At 41.8% G+C, this 24,362-nt stretch overlaps 1 protein-coding gene across 7 annotated transcripts in view; it reads left to right on the forward strand.

Moving 5' to 3' along the window:
• LOC139548272 (glutamate receptor 4-like) overlaps positions 1-24,362 on the forward strand; it is a 171,160-nt gene that overhangs the window by 135,459 nt on the left and 11,339 nt on the right. For all 7 annotated transcript variants that reach the window (XR_011669685.1, XM_071357841.1, XM_071357837.1 and 4 more), the window contains exon 15: positions 18,904-19,151. Coding sequence is in view for 6 of the 7 variants with exons in the window: in XM_071357841.1 (XP_071213942.1) it covers positions 18,904-19,151 (248 nt within the window). In the remaining variant the exon portion in view is untranslated. The remainder of the gene's footprint in view (positions 1-18,903; positions 19,152-24,362) is intronic.

Below are 24,362 nucleotides of genomic sequence, written 5' to 3' on the forward strand. Positions count from 1 at the left end.
GTTCTAAACTATTATACTGTCCACTAGTAGTTGGTTCTACACTATTATACTGTCCACTAGCAGTTGGTTCTACACTATTATACTGTCCACTAGCAGTTGGTTCTACACTATTATACTGTCCACTAGTAGTTGGTTCTACACTATTATACCGTCCACTAGCAGTTGGTTCTAGACTATTATACTGTCCACTAACAGTTGGTTCTACACTATTATACTGTCCACTAGCAGTTGGTTCTACACTATTATACTGTCCACTAGCAGTTGGTTCTACACTATTATACTGTCCACTAGCAGTTGGTTCTACACTATTATACTGTCCACTAGCAGTTGGTTCTACACTATTATACTGTCCACTAGCAGTTGGTTCTACACTATTATACTGTCCACTAGCAGTTGGTTCTAAACTATTATACTGTCCACTAGTAGTTGGTTCTACACTATTATACCGTCCACTAGCAGTTGGTTCTACACTATTATACTGTCCACTAGCAGTTGGTTCTAAACTATTATACTGTCCACTAGCAGTTGGTTCTACACTATTATACTGTCCACTAGTAGTTGGTTCTACACTATTATACTGTCCACTAGCAGTTGGTTCTACACTATTATACTGTCCAGTAGCAGTTGGTTCTACACTATTATACTGTCCACTAGCAGTTGGTTCTACACTATTATACTGTCCACTAGCAGTTGGTTCTACACTATTATACTGTCCACTAGCAGTTGGTTCTACACTATTATACTGTCCACTAGCAGTTGGTTCTACACTATTATACTGTCCACTAACAGTTGGTTCTACACTATTATACTGTCCACTAGCAGTTGGTTCTACACTATTATACTGTCCACTAGCAGTTGGTTCTACACTTATACTGTCCACTAGCAGTTGGTTCTAGACTATTATACTGTCCACAAGCAGTTGGTTCTAGACTATTATACTGTCCACTAGCAGTTGGTTCTACACTATTATACTGTCCACTAGTAGTTGGTTCTACACTATTATACCGTCCACTAGCAGTTGGTTCTACACTATTATACTGTCCACTAGCAGTTGGTTCTACACTATTATACTGTCCACTAGTAGTTGGTTCTACACTATTATACTGTCCACTAGCAGTTGGTTCTAGACTATTATACTGTCCACTAGTAGTTGGTTCTACACTATTATACTGTCCACTAGCAGTTGGTTCTACACTATTATACTGTCCACTAGTAGTTGGTTCTACACTATTATACTGTCCACTAGCAGTTGGTTCTACACTATTATACTGTCCAGTAGCAGTTGGTTCTACACTATTATACTGTCCTCTAGCAGTTGGTTCTACACTATTATACTGTCCACTAGCAGTTGGTTCTACACTATTATACTGTCCACTAGCAGTTGGTTCTACACTATTATACTGTCCACTAGCAGTTGGTTCTACACTATAATACTGTCCACTAGCAGTTGGTTCTACACTATTATACTGTCCACTAGCAGTTGGTTCTACACTATTATACTGTCCACCAGCAGTTGGTTCTAGACTATTATACTGTCCACTAGCAGTTGGTTCTAGACTATTATACTGTCCCCTAGCAGTTGGTTCTACACTATTATACTGTCCACTAGTAGTTGGTTCTACACTATTACAATGTCCACTAGCAGTTGGTTCTACACTATTATACTGTCCACTAGCAGTTGCTTCTAGACTATTATACCGTCCACTAGCAGTTAGTTCTACACTATTAAACTGTCCACTAGCAGTTGGTTCTACACTATTATACTGTCCACTAGTAGTTGGTTCTAAACTATTATACTGTCCACTAGTAGTTGGTTCTACACTATTATACTGTCCACTAGCAGTTGGTTCTACACTATTATACTGTCCACTAGCAGTTGGTTCTACACTATTATACTGTCCACTAGTAGTTGGTTCTACACTATTATACTGTCCACTAGCAGTTGGTTCTAGACTATTATACTGTCCACTAGTAGTTGGTTCTACACTATTATACTGTCCACTAGCAGTTGGTTCTACACTATTATACTGTCCACTAGTAGTTGGTTCTACACTATTATACTGTCCACTAGCAGTTGGTTCTACACTATTATACTGTCCAGTAGCAGTTGGTTCTACACTATTATACTGTCCTCTAGCAGTTGGTTCTACACTATTATACTGTCCACTAGCAGTTGGTTCTACACTATTATACTGTCCACTAGCAGTTGGTTCTACACTATTATACTGTCCACTAGCAGTTGGTTCTACACTATTATACTGTCCACTAGCAGTTGGTTCTACACTATAATACTGTCCACTAGCAGTTGGTTCTACACTATTATACTGTCCACTAGCAGTTGGTTCTACACTATTATACTGTCCACCAGCAGTTGGTTCTAGACTATTATACTGTCCACTAGCAGTTGGTTCTAGACTATTATACTGTCCACTAGCAGTTGGTTCTACACTATTATACTGTCCACTAGTAGTTGGTTCTACACTATTACAATGTCCACTAGCAGTTGGTTCTACACTATTATACTGTCCACTAGCAGTTGCTTCTAGACTATTATACTGTCCACTAGCAGTTAGTTCTAAACTATTAAACTGTCCACTAGCAGTTGGTTCTACACTATTATACTGTCCACTAGTAGTTGGTTCTAAACTATTATACTGTCCACTAGCAGTTGGTTCTACACTATTATACTGTCCACTAGTAGTTGGTTCTACACTATTATACTGTCCACTAGCAGTTGGTTCTACACTATTATACTGTCCACTAGTAGTTGGTTCTACACTATTATACCGTCCACTAGCAGTTGGTTCTACACTATTATACTGTCCACTAGCAGTTGGTTCTACACTATTATACTGTCCACTAGTAGTTGGTTCTACACTATTATACCGTCCACTAGCAGTTGGTTCTACACTATTATACTGTCCACTAGCAGTTGGTTCTAAACTATTATACTGTCCACTAGCAGTTGGTTCTACACTATTATACTGTCCACTAGTAGTTGGTTCTACACTATTATACTGTCCACTAGCAGTTGGTTCTACACTATTATACTGTCCACTAGTAGTTGGTTCTACACTATTATACTCTCCACTAGTAGTTGGTTCTACACTATTATACTGTGCAGTAGCAGTTGGTTCTACACTATTATACTGTCCACTAGCAGTTGGTTCTACACTATTATACTGTCCACTAGCAGTTGGTTCTACACTATTATACTGTCCACTAGCAGTTGGTTCTACACTATTATACTGTCCACTAGCAGTTGGTTCTACACTATTATACTGTCCACTAACAGTTGGTTCTACACTATTATACTGTCCACTAGCAGTTGGTTCTACACTATTATACTGTCCACTAGCAGTTGGTTCTACACTATTACACTGTCCACTAGCAGTTGGTTCTAGACTATTATACTGTCCACTAGCAGTTGGTTCTAGACTATTATACTGTCCACTAGCAGTTGGTTCTACACTGTTATACTGTCCACTAGTAGTTGGTTCTACACTATTATACCGTCCACTAGTAGTTGGTTCTACACTATTATACTGTCCACTAGCAGTTGGTTCTACACTATTATACTGTCCACTAGTAGTTGGTTCTACACTATTATACTGTCCACTAGCAGTTGGTTCTAGACTATTATACTGTCCACTAGTAGTTGGTTCTACACTATTATACTGTCCACTAGCAGTTGGTTCTACACTATTATACTGTCCACTAGTAGTTGGTTCTACACTATTATACTGTCCACTAGCAGTTGGTTCTACACTATTATACTGTCCAGTAGCAGTTGGTTCTACACTATTATACTGTCCTCTAGCAGTTGGTTCTACACTATTATACTGTCCACTAGCAGTTGGTTCTACACTATTATACTGTCCACTAGCAGTTGGTTCTACACTATTATACTGTCCACTAGCAGTTGGTTCTACACTATTATACTGTCCACTAGCAGTTGGTTCTACACTATAATACTGTCCACTAGCAGTTGGTTCTACACTATTATACTGTCCACTAGCAGTTGGTTCTACACTATTATACTGTCCACCAGCAGTTGGTTCTAGACTATTATACTGTCCACTAGCAGTTGGTTCTAGACTATTATACTGTCCACTAGCAGTTGGTTCTACACTATTATACTGTCCACTAGTAGTTGGTTCTACACTATTACAATGTCCACTAGCAGTTGGTTCTACACTATTATACTGTCCACTAGCAGTTGCTTCTAGACTATTATACTGTCCACTAGCAGTTAGTTCTACACTATTAAACTGTCCACTAGCAGTTGGTTCTACACTATAATACTGTCCACTAGCAGTTGGTTCTACACTATTATACTGTCCACTAGCAGTTGGTTCTACACTATTATACTGTCCACCAGCAGTTGGTTCTAGACTATTATACTGTCCACTAGCAGTTGGTTCTAGACTATTATACTGTCCACTAGCAGTTGGTTCTACACTATTATACTGTCCACTAGTAGTTGGTTCTACACTATTACAATGTCCACTAGCAGTTGGTTCTACACTATTATACTGTCCACTAGCAGTTGCTTCTAGACTATTATACTGTCCACTAGCAGTTAGTTCTACACTATTAAACTGTCCACTAGCAGTTGGTTCTACACTATTATACTGTCCACTAGTAGTTGGTTCTAAACTATTATACTGTCCACTAGCAGTTGGTTCTACACTATTATACTGTCCACTAGTAGTTGGTTCTACACTATTATACTGTCCACTAGCAGTTGGTTCTACACTATTATACTGTCCACTAGTAGTTGGTTCTACACTATTATACCGTCCACTAGCAGTTGGTTCTACACTATTATACTGTCCACTAGCAGTTGGTTCTACACTATTATACTGTCCACTAGTAGTTGGTTCTACACTATTATACTGTCCACTAGCAGTTGGTTCTAGACTATTATACTGTCCACTAGTAGTTGGTTCTACACTATTATACTGTCCACTAGTAGTTGGTTCTACACTATTATATTGTCCACTAGCAGTTGGTTCTACACTATTATACTGTCCACTAGCAGTTGGTTCTACACTATTATACTGTCCACTAGTAGTTGGTTCTACACTATTATACCGTCCACTAGCAGTTGGTTCTACACTATTATACTGTCCACTAGCAGTTGGTTCTACACTATTACACTGTCCATTAGCAGTTGGTTCTACACTATTGCACTGTCCACTAGTAGTTGGTTCTACACTATTATACCGTCCACTAGCAGTTGGTTCTACACTATTATACTGTCCACTAGCAGTTGGTTCTACACTATTATACTGTCCACTAGCAGTTGGTTCTACACTATTATACTGTCCACTAGCAGTTGGTTCTACACTATTATACTGTCCACTAGCAGTTGGTTCTAGACTATTATACTGTCCACTAGCAGTTGGTTCTACACTATTATACTGTCCACTAGTAGTTGGTTCTACACTATTACAATGTCCACTAGCAGTTGGTTCTACACTATTATACTGTCCACTAGCATTTGGTTCTAGACTATTATACTGTCCACTAGCAGTTAGTTCTACACTATTATACTGTCCACTAGCAGTTGGTTCTAGACTATTATACTGTCCACTAGCAGTTAGTTCTACACTATTATACTGTCCACTAGTAGTTGGTTCTACACTATTACAATGTCCACTAGCAGTTGGTTCTACACTATTATACTGTCCACTAGCAGTTGGTTCTACACTATTATACTGTCCACTAGCAGTTGGTTCTACACTATTACACTGTCCATTAGCAGTTGGTTCTACACTATTGCACTGTCCACTAGTAGTTGGTTCTACACTATTATACCGTCCACTAGCAGTTGGTTCTACACTATTATACTGTCCACTAGCAGTTGGTTCTACACTATTATACTGTCCACTAGCAGTTGGTTCTACACTATTATACTGTCCACTAGCAGTTGGTTCTACACTATTATACTGTCCACTAGTAGTTGGTTCTACACTATTATACTGTCCACTAGCAGTTTGTTCTAGACTATTATACTGTCCAGTAGCAGTTGGTTCTACACTATTATACTGTCCACTAGCAGTTGATTCTACACTATTATACTGTCCACTAGCAGTTGGTTCTACACTATTATACTGTCCACTAGCAGTTGGTTCTAGACTATTATACTGTCCACTAGCAGTTACTTCTACACTATTATACTGTCCACTAGCAGTTGGTTCTAGACTATTATACTGTCCACTAGCAGTTAGTTCTACACTATTATACTGTCCACTAGTAGTTGGTTCTACACTATTACAATGTCCACTAGCAGTTGGTTCTACACTATTACAATGTCCACTAGCAGTTGGTTCTACACTATTATACTGTCCACTAGCAGTTGGTTCTAGACTATTATACTGTCCACTAGCAGTTAGTTCTACACTATTATACTGTCCACTAGCAGTTGGTTCTACACTATTATACTGTCCACTAGCAGTTGGTTCTACACTATTATACTGTCCACTAGCAGTTGGTCCTACACTATTATACTGTCCAATAGCAGTTAGTCCTACACTATTATACTGTCCACTAGCAGTTGGTTCTACACTATTACAATGTCCACTAGCAGTTGGTTCTACACTATTATACTGTCCACTAGCAGTTGGTTCTAGACTATTATACTGTCCACTAGCAGTTGGTTCTACACTATTATACTGTCCACTAGCAGTTGGTTCTACACTATTATACCGTCCACTAGCAGTTGGTTCTACACTATTAAACCGTCCACTAGCAGTTGGTTCTACACTATTATACTGTCCACTAGTAGTTGGTTCTACACTATTATACTGTCCACTAGCAGTTGGTTCTACACTATTATACTGTCCACTAGTAGTTGGTTCTATACTATTATACTGTCCACTAGTAGTTGGTTCTACACTATTATACTGTCCACTAGCAGTTGGTTCTACACTATTATACTGTCCACTAGTAGTTGGTTCTACACTATTACAATGTCCACTAGCAGTTGGTTCTACACTATTATACTGTCCACTAGCAGTTGGTTCTAGACTATTATACTGTCCACTAGCAGTTAGTTCTACACTATTATACTGTCCACTAGCAGTTGGTTCTAGACTATTATACTGTCCACTAGTAGTTGGTTCTACACTATTACAATGTCCACTAGCAGTTGGTTCTACACTATTATACTGTCCACTAGCAGTTGGTTCTAGACTATTATACTGTCCACTAGCAGTTAGCTCTACACTATTATACTGTCCACTAGCAGTTGGTTCTACACTATTATACTGTCCACTAGCAGTTGGTTCTACACTATTATACTGTCCACTAGCAGTTGGTCCTACACTATTATACTGTCCACTAGCAGTTAGTTCTACACTATTATACTGTCCACTAGCAGTTGGTTCTACACTATTTCAATGTCCACTAGCAGTTGGTTCTACACTATTATACTGTCCACTAGCAGTTGATTCTACACTATTATACTGTCCACTAGCAGTTGGTTCTACACTATTATACTGTCCACTAGCAGTTGGTTCTAGACTATTATACTGTCCACTAGCAGTTAGTTCTAGACTATTATACTGTCCACTAGCAGTTGGTTCTAGACTATTATACTGTCCACTAGCAGTTAGTTCTACACTATTATACTGTCCACTAGTAGTTGGTTCTACACTATTACAATGTCCACTAGCAGTTGGTTCTACACTATTATACTGTCCACTAGCAGTTGGTTCTAGACTATTATACTGTCCTCTAGCAGTTAGTTCTACACTATTATACTGTCCACTAGCAGTTGGTTCTACACTATTATACTGTCCACTAGCAGTTGGTTCTACACTATTATACTGTCAACTAGCAGTTGGTCCTACACTATTATACTGTCCAATAGCAGTTAGTCCTACACTATTATACTGTCCACTAGCAGTTGGTTCTACACTATTACAATGTCCACTAGCAGTTGGTTCTACACTATTATACTGTCCACTAGCAGTTGGTTCTAGACTATTATACTGTCCACTAGCAGTTGGTTCTACACTATTATACTGTCCACTAGCAGTTGGTTCTACACTATTATAACGTCCACTAGCAGTTGGTTCTACACTATTATACTGTCCACTAGCAGTTGGTTCTAGACTATTATACTGTCCACTAGCAGTTAGTTCTAGACTATTATACTGTCCACTAGCAGTTGGTTCTAGACTATTATACTGTCCACTAGCAGTTAGTTCTACACTATTATACTGTCCACTAGTAGTTGGTTCTACACTATTACAATGTCCACTAGCAGTTGGTTCTACACTATTACACTGTCCACTAGCAGTTGGTTCTAGACTATTATACTGTCCTCTAGCAGTTAGTTCTACACTATTATACTGTCCACTAGCAGTTGGTTCTACACTATTATACTGTCCACTAGCAGTTGGTTCTACACTATTATACTGTCCACTAGCAGTTGGTCCTACACTATTATACTGTCCAATAGCAGTTAGTCCTACACTATTATACTGTCCACTAGCAGTTGGTTCTACACTATTACAATGTCCACTAGCAGTTGGTTCTACACTATTATACTGTCCACTAGCAGTTGGTTCTAGACTATTATACTGTCCACTAGCAGTTGGTTCTACACTATTATACTGTCCACTAGCAGTTGGTTCTACACTATTATACCGTCCACTAGCAGTTGGTTCTACACTATTATACCGTCCACTAGCAGTTGGTTCTACACTATTATACTGTCCACTAGTAGTTGGTTCTACACTATTATACTGTCCACTAGCAGTTGGTTCTACACTATTATACCGTCCACTAGCAATTGGTTCTACACTATTATACTGTCCACTAGTAGTTGGTTCTACACTATTACAATGTCCACTAGCAGTTGGTTCTACATTATTATACTGTCCACTAGCAGTTGGTTCTAGACTATTATACTGTCCACTAGCAGTTAGTTCTACACTATTATACTGTCCACTAGCAGTTGGTTCTAGACTATTATACTGTCCACTAGTAGTTGGTTCTACACTATTACAATGTCCACTAGCAGTTGGTTCTACACTATTATACTGTCCACTAGCAGTTGGTTCTAGACTATTATACTGTCCACTAGCAGTTGGTTCTACACTATTATACTGTCCACTAGTAGTTGGTTCTACACTATTATACTGTCCACTAGCAGTTGGTTCTACACTATTATACTGTCCACTAGTAGTTGGTTCTATACTATTATACTGTCCACTAGCAGTTGGTTCTACACTATTATACTGTCCACTAGCAGTTGGTTCTACACTATTATACTGTCCACTAGCAGTTGGTTCTTCACTATTATACTGTCCACTAGCAGTTGGTTCTACACTATTATACTGTCCACTAGCAGTTGGTTCTACACTATTATACTGTCCACTAGTAGTTGGTTCTACACTATTATACTGTCCACTAGCAGTTGGTTCTACACTATTATACTGTCCACTAGTAGTTGGTTCTATACTATTATACTGTCCACTAGTAGTTGGTTCTACACTATTATACCGTCCACTAGCAGTTGGTTCTAAACTATTATACTGTCCACTAGCAGTTGGTTCTACACTATTATACTGTCCACTAGCAGTTGGTTCTACACTATTATACTGTCCACTAGTAGTTGGTTCTACACTATTATACTGTCCACTAGTAGTTGGTTCTACAATATTATACTGTCCACTAGCAGTTGGTTCTACACTATTATACGGTCCACTAGTAGTTGGTTCTACACTATTACACTGCCCACTAGCAGTTGGTTCTACACTATTATACTGTCCAATAGCAGTTGGTTCTACACTATTACACTGTCCACTAGCAGTTGGTTCTACACTATTATACTGTCCACTAGTAGTTGGTTCTACACTATTATACTGTCCACTAGTAGTTGGTTCTACACTATTACACTGTCCACTAGTAGTTGGTTCTACACTATTATACCGTCCACTAGCAGTTGGTTCTACACTATTATACCGTCCACTAGCAGTTGGTTCTACACTATTATACTGTCCACTAGCAGTTGGTTCTACACTATTATACTGTCCACTAGCAGTTGGTTCTACACTATTATACTGTCCACTAGTAGTTGGTTCTACACTATTATACTGTCCACTAGCAGTTGGTTCTACACTATTATACTGTCCACTAGTAGTTGGTTCTATACTATTATACTGTCCACTAGTAGTTGGTTCTACACTATTATACCGTCCACTAGCAGTTGGTTCTACACTATTATACTGTCCACTAGCAGTTGGTTCTACACTATTATACTGTCCACTAGCAGTTGGTTCTACACTATTATACTGTCCACTAGTAGTTGGTTCTACACTATTATACTGTCCACTAGTAGTTGGTTTTACAATATTATACTGTCCACTAGCAGTTGGTTCTACACTATTATACTGTCCACTAGTAGTTGGTTCTACACTATTAAACTGTCCACTAGCAGTTGGTTCTACACTATTATACTGTCCACTAGCAGTTGGTTCTACACTATTACACTGTCCACTAGCAGTTGGTTCTACACTATTATACTGTCCACTAGTAGTTGGTTCTACACTATTACACTGTCCACTAGTAGTTGGTTCTACACTATTATACTGTCCACTAGTGGTTGGTTCTACACTATTATACCGTCCACTAGCAGTTGGTTCTACACTATTATACTGTCCACTAGTAGTTGGTTCTACACTATTATACTGTACACTAGTAGTTGGTTCTACACTATTATACTGTCCAGTAGCAGTTGGTTCTACACTATTATACTGTCCACTAGTAGTTGGTTCTACACTATTATACCGTCCACTAGTAGTTGGTTCTACACTATTATACTGTTCACTAGCAGTTGGTTCTACACTATTATACTGTCCACTTGTAGTTGGTTCTACACTATTATACCGTCCACTAGCAGTTGGTTCTACACTATTATACTGTCCACTAGTAGTTGGTTCTACACTATTATACTGTCCACTAGCAGTTGGTTCTACACTATTATACTGTCCACTAGCAGTTGGTTCTAGACTATTATACTGTCCACTAGCAGTTGGTTCTACACTATTATACTGTCCACAAGCAGTTGGTTCTAGACTATTATACTGTCCACTAGCAGTTGGTTCTAGACTATTATACTGTCCACTAGCAGTTGGTTCTACACTATTATACTGTCCACTAGCAGTTGGTTCTAAACTATAACACTGTCCACTAGTAGTTGGTTCTAGACTATTATACTGTCCACTAGCAGTTGGTTCTACACTATTATACTGTCCACTAGCAGTTGGTTCTACACTATAACACTGTCCACTAGTAGTTGGTTCTAAACTATTATACTGTCCACTAGCAGTTGGTTCTACACTATTATACTGTCCACTAGTAGTTGGTTCTACACTATTATACCGTCCACTAGCAGTTGGTTCTACACTATTATACTGTCCACTAGCAGTTGGTTCTACACTATTATACTGTCCAGTAGCAGTTGGTTCTAGACTATTATACTGTCCACTAGCAGTTGGTTCTACACTATTATACTGTCCACTAGTAGTTGGTTCTACACTATTATACTGTCCACTAGCAGTTGGTTCTACACTATTATACTGTCCACTAGTAGTTGGTTCTATACTATTATACTGTCCACTAGTAGTTGGTTCTACACTATTATACCGTCCACTAGCAGTTGGTTCTAAACTATTATACTGTCCACTAGCAGTTGGTTCTACACTATTATACTGTCCACTAGCAGTTGGTTCTACACTATTATACTGTCCACTAGCAGTTGGTTCTACACTATTATACTGTCCACTAGCAGTTGGTTCTACACTATTATACTGTCCACTAGCAGTTGGTTCTACACTATTATACTGTCCACTAGCAGTTGGTTCTACACTATTATACTGTCCACTAGTAGTTGGTTCTACACTATTATACTGTCCACTAGCAGTTGGTTCTACACTATTATACTGTCCACTAGTAGTTGGTTCTATACTATTATACTGTCCACTAGTAGTTGGTTCTACACTATTATACCGTCCACTAGCAGTTGGTTCTAAACTATTATACTGTCCACTAGCAGTTGGTTCTACACTATTATACTGTCCACTAGCAGTTGGTTCTACAATATTATACTGTCCACTAGCAGTTGGTTCTACACTATTATACGGTCCACTAGTAGTTGGTTCTACACTATTACACTGCCCACTAGCAGTTGGTTCTACACTATTATACTGTCCAATAGCAGTTGGTTCTACACTATTACACTGTCCACTAGCAGTTGGTTCTACACTATTATACTGTCCACTAGTAGTTGGTTCTACACTATTATACTGTCCACTAGTAGTTGGTTCTACACTATTACACTGTCCACTAGTAGTTGGTTCTACACTATTATACCGTCCACTAGCAGTTGGTTCTACACTATTATACCGTCCACTAGCAGTTGGTTCTACACTATTATACTGTCCACTAGCAGTTGGTTCTACACTATTATACTGTCCACTAGCAGTTGGTTCTACACTATTATACTGTCCACTAGTAGTTGGTTCTACACTATTATACTGTCCACTAGCAGTTGGTTCTACACTATTATACTGTCCACTAGTAGTTGGTTCTATACTATTATACTGTCCACTAGTAGTTGGTTCTACACTATTATACCGTCCACTAGCAGTTGGTTCTACACTATTATACTGTCCACTAGCAGTTGGTTCTACACTATTATACTGTCCACTAGCAGTTGGTTCTACACTATTATACTGTCCACTAGTAGTTGGTTCTACACTATTATACTGTCCACTAGTAGTTGGTTTTACAATATTATACTGTCCACTAGCAGTTGGTTCTACACTATTATACTGTCCACTAGTAGTTGGTTCTACACTATTAAACTGTCCACTAGCAGTTGGTTCTACACTATTATACTGTCCACTAGCAGTTGGTTCTACACTATTACACTGTCCACTAGCAGTTGGTTCTACACTATTATACTGTCCACTAGTAGTTGGTTCTACACTATTACACTGTCCACTAGTAGTTGGTTCTACACTATTATACTGTCCACTAGTGGTTGGTTCTACACTATTATACCGTCCACTAGCAGTTGGTTCTACACTATTATACTGTCCACTAGTAGTTGGTTCTACACTATTATACTGTACACTAGTAGTTGGTTCTACACTATTATACTGTCCAGTAGCAGTTGGTTCTACACTATTATACTGTCCACTAGTAGTTGGTTCTACACTATTATACCGTCCACTAGTAGTTGGTTCTACACTATTATACTGTTCACTAGCAGTTGGTTCTACACTATTATACTGTCCACTTGTAGTTGGTTCTACACTATTATACCGTCCACTAGCAGTTGGTTCTACACTATTATACTGTCCACTAGTAGTTGGTTCTACACTATTATACTGTCCACTAGCAGTTGGTTCTACACTATTATACTGTCCACTAGCAGTTGGTTCTAGACTATTATACTGTCCACTAGCAGTTGGTTCTACACTATTATACTGTCCACAAGCAGTTGGTTCTAGACTATTATACTGTCCACTAGCAGTTGGTTCTAGACTATTATACTGTCCACTAGCAGTTGGTTCTACACTATTATACTGTCCACTAGCAGTTGGTTCTAAACTATAACACTGTCCACTAGTAGTTGGTTCTAAACTATTATACTGTCCACTAGCAGTTGGTTCTACACTATTATACTGTCCACTAGTAGTTGGTTCTACACTATTATACTGTCCACTAGCAGTTGGTTCTACACTATTATACAGTCCACTAGCAGTTGGTTCTACACTATTATACTGTCCACTAGCAGTTGGTTCTACACTATTATACTGTCCACTAGCAGTTGGTTCGACACTATTATACTGTCCACTAGTAGTTGGTTCTACACTATTATACTGTCCACTAGTAGTTGGTTCTACACTATTATACTGTCGACTAGTAGTTGGTTCTACACTATTATACTGTCAACTAGTAGTTGGTTCTACACTATTATACTGTCCACTAGCAGTTGGTTCTACACTATTATACTGTCCACTAGCAGTTGGTTCTACACTATTATACTGTCCACTAGCAGTTGGTTCTACACTATTATACTGTCCACTAGCAGTTGGTTCTACACTATTATACTGTCCACTAGTAGTTGGTTCTACACTATTATACTGTCCACTAGCAGTTGGTTCTACACTATTATACTGTCCACTAGCAGTTGGTTCTATACTATTATACTGTCCACTAGTAGTTGGTTCTACACTATTATACCGTCCACTAGTAGTTGGTTCTACACTATTATACCGTTCACTAGCAGTTGGTTCTACACTATTATACCGTCCACTAGCAGTTGGTTCTACACTATTATACTGTCCACTAGCAGTTGGTTCTAGACTATTATACTGTCCACTAGCAGTTGGTTCTACACTATTATACTGTCCACAAGCAGTTGGTTCTAGACTATTATACTGTCCACTAGCAGTTGGTTCTAGACTATTATACTGTCCACTAGCAGTTGGTTCTACACTATTATACTGTCCACTAGCAGTTGGTTCTACACTATAACACTGTCCACTAGTAGTTGGTTCTAAACTATTATACTGTCCACTAGCAGTTGGTTCTACACTATTATACTGTCCACTAGTAGTTGGTTCTACACTATTATACCGTCCACTAGCAGTTGGTTCTACACTATTATACTGTCCACTAGCAGTTGGTTCTACACTATTATACTGTCCACTAGCAGTTGGTTCTACACTATTATACTGTCCACTAGCAGTTGGTTCGACACTATTATACTGTCCACTAGTAGTTGGTTCTACACTATTATACTGTCCACTAGTAGTTGGTTCTACACTATTATACTGTCCAGTAGCAGTTGGTTCTACACTATTATACTGTCCACTAGCAGTTGGTTCGACACTATTACACTGTCCACTACCAGTTGGTTCTACACTATTATACCGTCCACTAGCAGTTGGTTCTACACTATTATACTGTCCACTAGCAGTTGGTTCGACACTATTACACTGTCCACTAGCAGTTGGTTCTACACTATTATACCGTCCACTAGCAGTTGGTTCTACACTATTATACTGTCCACTAGCAGTTGGTTCTACACTATTATACTGTCCACTAGTAGTTGGTTCTACACTATTATACTGTCCACTAGCAGTTGGTTCTACACTATTATACCGTCCACTAACAGTTGGTTCTACACTATTATACTGTCCACTAGTAGTTGGTTCTACACTATTATACTGTCCACTAGCAGTTGGTTCTACACTATTATACTGTCCACTAGTAGTTGGTTCTACACTATTATACTGTCCACTAGCAGTTGGTTCTACACTATTATACTGTCCACTAGCAGTTGGTTCTACACTATTATACTGTCCACTAGCAGTTGGTTCTACACTATTATACTGTCCACGAGCAGTTGGTTCTAGACTATTATACTGTCCACTAGCAGTTGGTTCTACACTATTATACTGTCCACTAGCAGTTGGTTCTACACTATTATACCGTCCACTAGCAGTTGGTTCTACACTATTATACCGTCCACTAGCAGTTGGTTCTACACTATTATACCGTCCACTAGTAGTTGGTTCTACACTATTATACTGTCCACTAGCAGTTGGTTCTACACTATTATACTGTCCACTAGCAGTTGGTTCTACACTATTATACTGTCCACTAGTAGTTGGTTCTACACTATTATACTGTCCACTAGTAGTTGGTTCTACAATATTATACTGTCCACTAGCAGTTGGTTCTACACTATTATACTGTCCACTAGTAGTTGGTTCTAGACTATTACACTGTCCACTAGCAGTTGGTTCTACACTATTATACTGTCCACTAGCAGTTGGTTCTACACTATTACACTGTCCACTAGCAGTTGGTTCTACACTATTATACTGTCCACTAGTAGTTGGTTCTACACTATTACACTGTCCACTAGTAGTTGGTTCTACACTATTATACCGTCCACTAGCAGTTGGTTCTACACTATTATACTGTCCACTAGTAGTTGGTTCTACACTATTATACTGTCCACTAGCAGTTGGTTTTACACTATTATACTGTCCACTAGCAGTTGGTTCTAGACTATTATACTGTCCACTAGCAGTTGGTTCTACACTATTATACTGTCCACAAGCAGTTGGTTCTAGACTATTATACTGTCCACTAGCAGTTGGTTCTAGACTATTATACTGTCCACTAGCAGTTGGTTCTACACTATTATACTGTCCACTAGCAGTTGGTTCTACACTATAACACTGTCCACTAGTAGTTGGTTCTAAACTATTATACTGTCCACTAGCAGTTGTTTCTACACTATTATACTGTCCACTAGTAGTTGGTTCTACACTATTATACTGTCCACTAGCAGTTGGTTCTACACTATTATACCGTCCACTAGCAGTTGGTTCTACACTATTATACTGTCCACTAGCAGTTGGTTCTACACTATTATACTGTCCACTAGCAGTTGGTTCGACACTATTATACTGTCCACTAGTAGTTGGTTCTACACTATTATACTGTCCACTAGTAGTTGGTTCTACACTATTATACTGTCCAGTAGCAGTTGGTTCTACACTATTATACTGTCCAATGGTGGAACAAACTCCCTCACGACGCCAGGACAGCGGAGTCAATCACCACCTTCCGGAGACACCTGAAACCCCACCTCTTTAAGGAATACCTAGGATAGGATAAAGTAATCCTTCTCACCCCCCCCCCCCCCCCCCCCTTAAAAGATTTAGATGCACTATTGTAAAGTGGCTGTTCCACTGGATGTCATAAGGTGAATGCACCAATTTGTAAGTCGCTCTGGATAAGAGCGTCTGCTAAATGACTTAAATGTAAATGTAAATGTCCACTAGCAGTTGGTTCGACACTATTACACTGTCCACTACCAGTTGGTTCTACACTATTATACCGTCCACTAGCAGTTGGTTCTACACTATTATACTGTCCACTAGCAGTTGGTTCGACACTATTACACTGTCCACTAGCAGTTGGTTCTACACTATTATACCGTCCACTAGCAGTTGGTTCTAAACTATTATACTGTCCACTAGCAGTTGGTTCTACACTATTATACTGTCCACTAGTAGTTGGTTCTACACTATTATACTGTCCACTAGCAGTTGGTTCTACACTATTATACCGTCCACTAGCAGTTGGTTCTACACTATTATACTGTCCACTAGTAGTTGGTTCTACACTATTATACTGTCCACTAGCAGTTGGTTCTACACTATTATACTGTCCACTAGTAGTTGGTTCTACACTATTATACTGTCCACTAGCAGTTGGTTCTACATTATTATACTGTCCACTAGCAGTTGGTTCTACACTATTATACTGTCCACTAGCAGTTGGTTCTAGACTATTATACTGTCCACTAGCAGTTGTTTCTACACTATTATACCTTCCACTAGCAGTTGGTTCTACACTATTATACTGTCCACTAGTAGTTGGTTCTACACTATTATACTGTCCACTAGCAGTTGGTTCTACACTATTATACTGTCCACTAGCAGTTGGTTCTACACTATTATACTGTCCACTAGCAGTTGGTTCTACACTATTATACTGTCCACTAGTAGTTGGTTCTACACTATTATACTGTCCACTAGCAGTTTGTTCTGAATGCCCTGTGAACAGCAGCTGCAGATGATCATCAATATTTCAGGACCAGTGATCATTGCAGCTGATGGATGGATGGATGGACAGATAGAGGGGTGATGGATGGATGGATGGATGGACAGATAGAGGGGTGAATGGATGGATGGATGGATGGACAGATAGAGGGGTGAATGGATGGATGGATGGATGGATGGATGGATGGATGGATGGATGGATGGATGGATGGACAGATAGATAGAGGGGTGAATGGATGGATGGATGGATGGATGGATGGATGGATGGATGGATGGATGGATGGATGGATGGATGGATGGATGGATGGATGGATGGATGGACAGATAGATAGAGGGGTGAATGGATGGATGGATGGATGGATGGATGGATGGATGGATGGATGGATGGATGGATGGATGGATGGATGGATAGAGGGGTGAATGGATGGATGGATGGACAGATAGAGGGGTGAATGGATGGATGGACAGATAGAGGGGTGAATGGATGGATGGATGGATGGATGGATGGATGGATGGATGGATGGATGGATGGATGGATGGATGGATGGATGGATGGACAGATAGATAGAGGGGTGAATGGATGGATGGAGGGGTGATTGGACAGATAGATAGAGGGGTGAATGGATGGATGGAGGGGTGATTGGACAGATAGATAGAGGGATGAATGGATGGATGGAGGGGTGATTGGACAGATAGATAGAGGGGTGAATGGATGGATGGAGGGGTGAATGAATGGATGGATGGATGGATGGATGGATGGATGGATGGATGGATGGATGGATGGATGGATGGATGGATGGATGGATGGATGGATGGATGGATGGATGGATGGACAGATAGATAGAGGGGTGAATGGATGGATGGATGGATGAATGGACAGATAGATAGAGGGGTGAATGGATGGATGGATGGATGGACAGATAGAGGGGTGAATGGATGGATGGATGGATGGACAGATAGATAGAGGGGTGAATGGATGGATGGATGGACAGATAGAGGGGTGAATGGATGGATGGATGGGTGGACAGATAGATAGAGGGGTGAATGGATGGATGGACAGATAGATAGAGGGATGAATGGATGGAGGGGTGATTGGACAGATAGATAGAGGGGTGAATGGATGGATGGACAGATAGAGGGGTGAATGGATGGATGGAGGGGTGATTGGATGGATCACTAACCCTAAAGCTCACCTCTAACACCTTCTCTCTGCCCTTCCTTCTCTCAGAGGTCAAAGATCGCTGTATACGAGAAGATGTGGTCCTATATGAAGTCTGCTGAGCCCTCTGTCTTCGCTAAGACCACAGCGGAGGGCGTGGCTCGCGTCCGCAAGTCCAAAGGGAAGTACGCTTTCCTCCTGGAGTCCACCATGAATGAGTACACGGAACAACGCAAGCCCTGCGACACCATGAAGGTTGGAGGCAACCTGGACTCCAAGGGATATGGCATTGCCACACCTAAAGGCTCACAGCTAAGGTGGGTGGAGTAGTATAACGATGGTAGTCCCCAACTCAACTGTTGTTATAGTATTCCACCTACCCTGGTGTGCCTTTTATATGGACTTAGTCACTCACTTAGTCTGGTCTATGTCCTGTCTCTCTCTCTCTGTCTCTCTCTCCCTCCATTTATCTCCCTGTCTGTCTCTCTCTTTGTTACTTTATTTCTCTCGATCTCTCTCTCTTTCTCCCTCTCTGTCTCTTTCTCCCTCTCTGTCTCTTTCTCCCTCTCTGTCTCTTTCTCCCTCTCTGTCTCTTTCTCCCTCTCTGTCTCTTTCTCCCTCTCCGTCTCCTTCTCCCTCTCCGTCTCCTTCTCTCTCTCCCTCTGTCCCTCTCTGCCTCTCTCCCTCTCCGTCTCCCTCTCCATCTCCTTCTCCCTCTCTGTCTCCTTCTCTCTCTGCCTCTCTCCCTCTCTGTCTCCTTCTCCCTCTCCGTCTCCTTCTCCGTCTCCTTCTCTCTCTGTCTATGTTGTATTAAGGTATTTAGTGCCTGTTAGCTCCATTGCTCTGTTGTATTGCTGTCTGTCCGTCTCTCCACCCGTCCCTCTCTCTCCATTTCTCTTCTTTCACTCAGTCTTTCTCTTCACAGGGCCACCGATCAGGTAATGTGTCCACTCGTTTGGCGTCTTGACTGTCTCATTCCTTCATTCTCAGAGTGTTATGTAGATACTAGCTGTTTTTGAACTGATACCGATTGAAGTTAGTAACGGTGATGCCGTGGAGAGGGGCGGAGCACCTTGGCGTTGCCATGACTCCCAGAGCCACCCGGGGGAATTTATAGACACACAGGAAACAGGATGTTGAAGGGCCTGGCCAACGGGGGGAACAAAAAGCAGAAAACTATCAAATTATTTCATAACACTCCAAAATGCAGATCAAATCTATCAAATCGATCAAAAGAAACAAATTCCCACAATCCAATTAATTGATGATGCCCTGAAACACTCAAATCCATACATTTGTAGTGTGTGTGTGTGTGTCTATAGCAGCAGGACTACTGACACTCTTTCTATAATGTTCCTATAACTTCCCCCTGTGCACCTTGCAAAGAAGTCCTCCCACACCCCTGCACCTTTACCAAGGTTCCTTTTCCACTCAGATAAATGAAGGTTTTCTGTTTCCGAGGGAAAAGTGACAGCCAGTGGATGATGGTCCCCACCTGGCCCCCTTACTATTCTGGGACTATCGACTGCTGTCTATGGCTTCTCCTGATCATGGGGAAACCTACAGGAGAGAGCATGTCAGGCAAGAGCCCCTGCTCACGGCAAGCCATTCAAAGCACTGATTTGACATGATGATTTTGATAAAGATTATTATTAATAGTAAGATATGTAGTTAATTCATATGATAATATGTATGTGAGATGTCTATGTAGCATCATTCCTTTTCCCATACCCTTCTTATGATGGTGATATTTTCCATGGCTCGTAGCGCACCCAGGAGAACTCTCTCTCTCTCTCTCTCTAGCTGTCTATCTGTCTGATTCTCTGTCTGTCGGACTGTCTGTGCATACACAACCAGATAGGTCAGAACACTGTTGCATTCTCCACAGATCTTTTTCATTGGAGAGACAAGCTGTCAACTAACCCAGAGGACCAATACAATGTCTTACTCCAAAACAAACGCTCACAAACATAGTCTAGTGGTTAGAGCGTTGGCCCAGAAACTGAAAGGTTGAACAATCTGTTGATGTGCCCTTGAGCAAGGCACTTAACCCTAGTTTACTCCAGGGGAGCTGTACTACTATGGCTGACCATGTACATCAACACATTTCACTGCAGCTATCTGGTGTATGTGACAATAAAACATATTTTGTATATATATAGTCATGCACGCAAACACACGCTCCTTGGTACACATACTCCCTGGCACACAGACACAAATGGAAGAGTGAAGCAATGAGGCGAAGCAAACTGATGACAGCATCTGAGAGAGAAGAGGAGAGGAGAGAGAGAAGACAAAAGAGAGGAGATAGGAGAGAGAATAGAGGGAAGAGAGGAGAGTGAGGAGAGGGAAGAGAGAAGAGAGAGAGAAGACAAAAGAGAGGAGACAGGAGAGAGAGAAGAGAGAAGACAAAAGAGAGGAGACAGGAGAGAGAGAGGAGAGAGAAGAGAGCAGAGAGAGCAGAGAGAAAGTGAGGAGAGCGAAGAGAGAAGAGAGGAGAGAGAAGAGAGGAGGGAGAGAATAGAGGAGAGAGAAGAGGGAGATGAGAGAGAGGAGAGAGAAGAGCAGGAAGAGAGGGAAGAGCGGGAAGAGAGGAGAATAGAGAGAGAGGAGAGAGGAGAGGGAAGACAGACAAAAGATAGGAGAGAGGAGAGAGAGAGAAGAGAGTAGAGAGGAGAGACAGCAGAGGTGAAAGGGAAGAGAGGAGAGAGAGAAGAGAGAAAAGCGAGAGAGAGAGAGGAGAGACAAGAGAAAAGAGAAGAGAGGAAAGGAGAGAGATAGGAATGGAGAGAGAGAAGAAAGACAAAAGAGAGAGGAGAGAGAAGAAAGACAAAAGAGAGGAGAGAGAAGAGAGAGAAGAGCAGGAAGAGAGGAGAGAGAAGAGAGAAGAGAGGAGAATAGAAAGAGAAGAGAGGAGAAAGGGAGAAGAGAGATAGAAGAGATAGAGGAGAGGAGACAAAAGAGAGGAGAGAAGGAGAGAGGGAAGAGAGGAGAGAAAGAAGACAAAAGAGAGGAGATAGAAGAGAGACAGGAGAGAGAAGAGAGAGAATTGAGGGAATTGAGGGAAGAGAGCAGAGAGCAGAGATAGAGCAGAGAGAAAGCGAGGAGAGAGAAAGCGAGGAGAGAGAAGAGATGAGGGAGAAGAGAGGAGGGAGACAGAAGAGGGAAGAGAGCAGAGAGAGCAGAGAGAGAGCGAGGAGAGAGAAGAGCAGGAAGAGAGAGAGGAGAAAGAAAAGAGGAGAATATAAAGAGAAGAGAGAGAAGAAAGGGAAGATAGGAGAATAGAAAAGAGAGAGAGGAGAGAGAAGAGAGGGAAGAGAGAGAATAGAGGAGAGATGAGGAAAGAGGAAAGAGAAGAGAGAAGAGATGGGAGAGAAGAGAGGAGAAAGAGAGAAGAGAGAGAGAGGAGAGAAAAAGATGGAGAGGAGAGAGGAGAGAGAGAGGAGAGAGAAGAGAGAAGAAAGAGGAGAGGAAATGAGAGAGTGAGGATAGAGAGAGAAGATAGGGAAGAGAGGTGAGAGAAGAGGAGAGACAGCAGAGAAGAGAGAGATGAGACAGAGGAGAGAGGAGAGAGAAGACAAAAGAGAGGAGTTGAGAGGAGAGAGAGAATAGAGGAGAGGAGAGAGACAAGAGGAGAAAGAGAGGAGAGAGGAGAGAGAAGAGGAGAGAGAGAAGACAAACGAGAGGAGAGACAAGAGAGGAGAGAGGAGAAAGAGAGGAGAGAGAAGAGGAGAGAGAGTTGAGAGAGAAGAGGGAAGGAGAAGAGAGAATAGAGAGGAGAAAGAGAGAAGAGGAGAGATAGAAGAGGGAGGAGAGAGAGAAGAGGAGAGAGAGTTGAGAGAGCAAAGAGTATTGTATTGAGAAGGGCAGGAAGAGAAATGGAGACAGAGAACAACAGCACAGGATTACAGATTACTGCAGCTGACACACACACACCCACATACACACACACACAACCCCACATACACATACACACCCAAATACACACTCACACACACCCACATACACACTCACACACACCCACACACACACACCCACACACACCCACACACCCACATACACACCCACCCACATACACACCCACACGCACACACACACACATGAACACACACATACACACACACACACGCACGAACACACACAAATACACACACACATACACACGCACGTACGCACACACATACATACGCACGTACGCACGCACACACACACATACAGTGCCAGTGTGAGTATGTGTTATTTTAGCCCTCTGTATCCGTGGACCGTTTTTGGAGGTCTTTTCCCCTCAGGGGTGCGAGGTAGAGAGCTGCAGGAGATTAGGACAGGAGCGGCAGGGTGTTAGCTCCGCGTCTTCAGGGACCAGAACACCAGCAGCAGGGTGTTAGCTCCGTGTCATCAGGGACCAGAACACCAGCAGCAGGGTGTTAGCTCCGTGTCATCAGGGACCAGAACACCAGCAGCAGGGTGTTAGCTCCGTGTCATCAGGGACCAGAACACCAGCAGCAGGGTGTTAGCTCTGTGTCTTCAGGGACCAGAACACCAGCAGCAGGGTGTTAGCTCTGTGTCATCAGGGACCAGAACACCAGCTCCGCGTCATCAGGGACTAGAACACCAGCAGCAGGGTGTTAGCTCCGTGTCATCAGGGACCAGAACACCAGCAGCAGGGTGTTAGCTCCGTGTCATCAGGGACCAGAACACCAGCTCCGTGTCATCAGGGACTAGAACACCAGCAGCAGGGTGTTAGCTCCGTGTCATCAGGGACCAGAACACCAGCAGCAGGGTGTTAGCTCCGTGTCATCAGGGACCAGAACACCAGCAGCAGGGTGTTAGCTCCGTGTCATCAGGGACCAGAACACCAGCAGCAGGGTGTTAGCTCTGTGTCATCAGGGACCAGAACACCAGCTCCGCGTCTTCAGGGACCAGAACACCAGCAGCAGGGTGTTAGCTCCGTGTCATCAGGGACCAGAACACCAGCAGCAGGGTGTTAGCTCTGTGTCTTCAGGGACCAGAACACCAGCAGCAGGGTGTTAGCTCCGTGTCATCAGGGACCAGAACACCAGCAGCAGGGTGTTAGCTCCGTGTCATCAGGGACCAGAACACCAGCAGCAGGGTGTTAGCTCCGTGTCATCAGGGACCAGAACATCAGCAGCAGGGTGTTAGCTCCGTGTCATCAGGGACCAGAACACCAGCAGCAGGGTGTTAGCTCCGTGTCATCAGGGACCAGAACACCAGCAGCAGGGTGTTAGCTCCGTGTCATCAGGGACCAGAACACCAGCAGCAGGGTGTTAGCTCCGTGTCATCAGGGACCAGAACACCAGCAGTAGGGTGTTAGCTCCGTGTCATCAGGGACCAGAACACCAGCAGCAGGGTGTTAGCTCCGTGTCATCAGGGACCAGAACACCAGCAGCAGGGTGTTAGCTCCGTGTCATCAGGGACCAGAACACCAGCAGCAGGGTGTTAGCTCTGTGTCATCAGGGACCAGAACACCAGCAGCAGGGTGTTAGCTCCGTGTCATCAGGGACTAGAAC

Source organism: Salvelinus alpinus, chromosome 21 (genome assembly GCF_045679555.1).
Source record: "Salvelinus alpinus chromosome 21, SLU_Salpinus.1, whole genome shotgun sequence".
Classification (NCBI taxonomy): domain Eukaryota; kingdom Metazoa; phylum Chordata; class Actinopteri; order Salmoniformes; family Salmonidae; genus Salvelinus; species Salvelinus alpinus.